This window comes from Atta cephalotes (genome assembly GCF_000143395.1).
Source record: "Atta cephalotes unplaced genomic scaffold scaffold00002, whole genome shotgun sequence".
In the NCBI taxonomy this organism is placed as follows: domain Eukaryota; kingdom Metazoa; phylum Arthropoda; class Insecta; order Hymenoptera; family Formicidae; genus Atta; species Atta cephalotes.
The window spans coordinates 7,386,189-7,389,939 of NW_012130066.1; the positions used below are offsets into that span (position 1 = coordinate 7,386,189).

Below are 3,751 nucleotides of genomic sequence, written 5' to 3' on the forward strand. Positions count from 1 at the left end.
CAAAAAGGCATGCATCTATGTAGCAATAAATGTATTGAGTTGATATTTAATTCATAATTGCACCACTATATTTTGAATTAAAATCGCTGATTATACTGTCTTTAATTTTAAGGTATTATAAATTAAAATATTTTGCATTTAATTTATTCAAATTAATTTATGGATGAAATTAATTTATGGATGAAATGAGTGTCAATTCTAAAGAAAAGAAGAACAAATTTACGCACCAGTTCTACACACCATGCTAAGATCCGTGCTAAATGAATATTTTCTTCTGTAAATTGATTACTTGGTGCTAGTATCTTGTAGGCATAGACTAATGTTAAAGCGCGAATTTTTTTTCCTCCTGGAACAGTATACTGTAATACCTGCACAAAGAAACATCAATCTATATTTTTTAAATCCGAGATTTATTGTTTTATGTACCTATTTACAGGCTTATTGAATTATTGGATTACTCAAGGCTTTTTTTTATTTTGTACAAAATCTAAAACTAGTGCTATTTATTTAACTTTTTTTGTTAAGTTTACTTTAAATTGTTGTTTACTAAATTTTGATGATTTATTTTTACTTTATACACTATATGACACAGAAAAAAGAAAGAGAGAATTTTAATTTTATATTTACGATTATGAAATTTGATATTGCATTATTTCTGCATATAATTTTATTTGCATTACTTCTACATATAATTATCCTAAAGGAATTTATCTTAAAATGAATCAATCAATTAGTTAAATGTTTTTTTTGAATTTTAACATATTTCATACACACACACATACACACACACACACACGCGCGCGCGCGCGCGCGTGTACACAAACCTCATATTGGCTATAATATTTATAATATTTTTTGTTTAACCATAATATTTATATATAATTTTAATTAACGATGATCTACTTTTTCCATCCATTTAGCAACATCCGAAAAGTTAGAATTTTCTATCTCTTCCGTGATATCACGAACAATGTCTGGCCACATTGCCATCATCTGTTGACTTTCCTCCTCGCTGATGGTTATCCATATTGTTTGATCCATTATAATAAGACGTTCTAAAGTTAACAAATGTTAGTTTAACAAATGTTAAGAAGAATGACAAATAAGAATGACAATTTCGTTACGTCATGAATAAAATTGTGATAAATTACAAGTAAAAAAATAATGAAATAAAAATTTCCTTCGATAAATTTAGATTTTTTTATATCTTTTGCATTAAACACTTTATATCTTACTAAACTTCATTAAATATTTCAAAGTATAAAATGGAAAGGAAGATGCGAGAAGAGAACTAAAGAGAAATCTATTCTTTGCTTAGACATATATATCTTCGAAGAGCAATACATATGTATGTTCTTTTTATGATCAACAAAAGCGATTTACATATATTGTTAATATGATTGTCATGTAAATATCGAAAGATATTTTTAAATAATAAATTATCATATTTTACAATGTTTTTTTCTAAAGTTTTTTATAAAATAATACATTAGTAATAACAGAATGCAGCATATACAATTTATTACACAATTTTAACTAGATTATTAAAATGTGTAATTGTTTGTTCAAAAATGAAGAAAAAAATATACACAAAAATGTCTTACTTCCATGCTATCATGTATATGTATTATTTACATATATATTACATTTAATTATACAGGGTGTCTCTTAAGATGGGTCGGAGCTACATTGGGGGTGGATCAAAAAGAACAAAAAATTCTTATACTATTTTGAAATACTGTAGTTACTGTAGTTTCCGAATTAGAAAAGGAAACATCTAAGCCAATATGCAGTTAAGCCGCGCCGCGCGAATTCGTAAGACCCACTCGAGCGGCAACGGCGGCACGCAGGGAGAAGGAAGTAGCGCTTCGTTGCCTAGCCTGGCATGGCGATCCTATGTGTTTCGCCGCATCGCGCCTACATTATCCAAAAATATTATTTTAGCTGAAGTTTTTCTTATCATAATAAATTACATTATTTAGCACAATTAAATACGTTTTAACACAATTATAGATATGTTAAGCGATGTAATTAATTAGAGCATTACGCGAAGCATATACTGATCGTCACGATACCTTTCCACTTGCTTTATTATACGACGCCATTCTATTTTCTGAAAATTTTTTTCTATCTCTTATAGTTCCAGTGACATTCACTTCGAAAGAGAAACACTGATTTTTCCAATGATATTCGCTACAAAAGAGAAACATTTTTTTCCAAGGAGTGTTTCATCCTTCAAACGTGCGTATGGGCACGTAAAAAAATACATGTCGCTTATTTTTGTCTGGAGAATAATATACTGCTCATTAAAATCGGAGAGGAATAGTTGAATCCCTTTCCTTGTAAGTTACAGATTATTTAATGTAATGAACATGGGTATTAAATTTGATGGATAGTTTAATGAAAAATATAAACTAAAACACTCAATTTTCAATTAGTGTTTTTTCAATACATTTAAGTTTTCAGTTACTACAAACTTAAACATCTCATTAACGTATGCATAAATAATCTTTTCAGTGAAAGAAAATTTAAATTTTATTCATCAGTGAACATTAAAGCTAATAAAATTCAAGAAAGTTTTTAATGATACAATTAAACTTGTTAAATTGTTACGGCAAGAAACATGTGAAAAAAAACCTCAGTCAAATGCATTACACATGGAAAAATAATATATCTGGATTTGTAATGTAGCGGCTATCTATGCGAGCTTATATTATAATTTCAAGTGTACATGCATTAATGTCAAAAAATAAAACTCCGATTAAATATAGCATAAAACGACGTGATAACTCCTATAGCGAGTATCTCAAAATAGTATAAGAATTTTTTGTTCCCTTTGATCCATTCTTCCCAATGTGGCTCCGACCCATCTTAAGAGACATATTGCATAAAAGATTTTTATAAATAATATTTATATATTGTAATTTGTTTCTATAATTTAAGTAAAATTAATATCTTCAGTCATAAAATTTTAATAAAAGAAAACCATTATGAATAAGTGAAGAAATAATACCAAATACTAAAAATTTTTTTTATTAACTTTTTTTAAGTGAAATATTTTCCTATACATAAAACTTTATAAAAGATATTCTGATATTTTTTTATAAAAAGAATTAACATTTTAATATTTTCGAATATTAGTAGAATTTCTCATTGCATCTTATTCTATACTTTAATGATAAAATATTAATGCATAAAATATTAATATTTTAATGCATGAATAAAATATTAATTTTTTCAATATACACAATTATTTTATAACACTCTATGATAAATTTTCCTTAATAAATTCAAGAAAAGACTATGTGGAAGCCCGCGTGATATTTGCTGTATATGTACATTTAGTAGATTGTATGTTTCTTCTTCATATATAGAATAAGTGTTAGGTAAACCAAGATCAGTGAAAAGTTGTTTCACGCGTCTTACTTTCTCCGGATCGGGAAAACCGTAACATTCCTGCGTAAGAAAAATAATTAATATAACAGCACGAAACAACGCATATTTAAATCAATACTCGTGATACTCACTTCTAAAATTTTACGTTGCTCCGGAGTGGCACGTTGAAGAGCTACAACAATCAGCCATGTACATTTTCCCTCTTGTATATCAGTATAATCCTTGCTACGAACATCGCTATAGCAACCTAAATAATCATCTTGGACTTGAAACAAATGCCCCATTTCTAACAAAATGGTTTTTGCTTGCCTGAACATCTCTGGATCTTTTATTCCAGCCTACAAATAACGCAATA

At 27.9% G+C, this 3,751-nt stretch overlaps 2 protein-coding genes across 2 annotated transcripts in view; both read right to left on the minus strand.

The window, feature by feature from the left end:
- LOC105623490 (farnesyl pyrophosphate synthase-like) overlaps window positions 1-1,041 on the minus strand; it is a 4,155-nt gene extending 3,114 nt beyond the window's left edge. The window contains exons 1-2 of the mRNA XM_012204888.1: window positions 904-1,041; window positions 228-368 (exon numbers count right to left, since the gene is read on the minus strand). Coding sequence (XP_012060278.1) covers window positions 228-368; window positions 904-1,041 — 279 coding nt within the window. The remainder of the gene's footprint in view (window positions 1-227; window positions 369-903) is intronic.
- A 2,226-nt stretch (window positions 1,042-3,267) lies between these two features.
- Window positions 3,268-3,751, minus strand: part of LOC105623501 (farnesyl diphosphate synthase 2-like) — a gene marked incomplete at its 3' end in the record, with an annotated part of 7,142 nt that continues 6,658 nt past the window's right edge. The window contains exons 4-5 of the mRNA XM_012204899.1: window positions 3,528-3,734; window positions 3,268-3,456 (exon numbers count right to left, since the gene is read on the minus strand). Of these exons, the coding sequence (XP_012060289.1) occupies window positions 3,268-3,456; window positions 3,528-3,734 (396 nt within the window). The remainder of the gene's footprint in view (window positions 3,457-3,527; window positions 3,735-3,751) is intronic.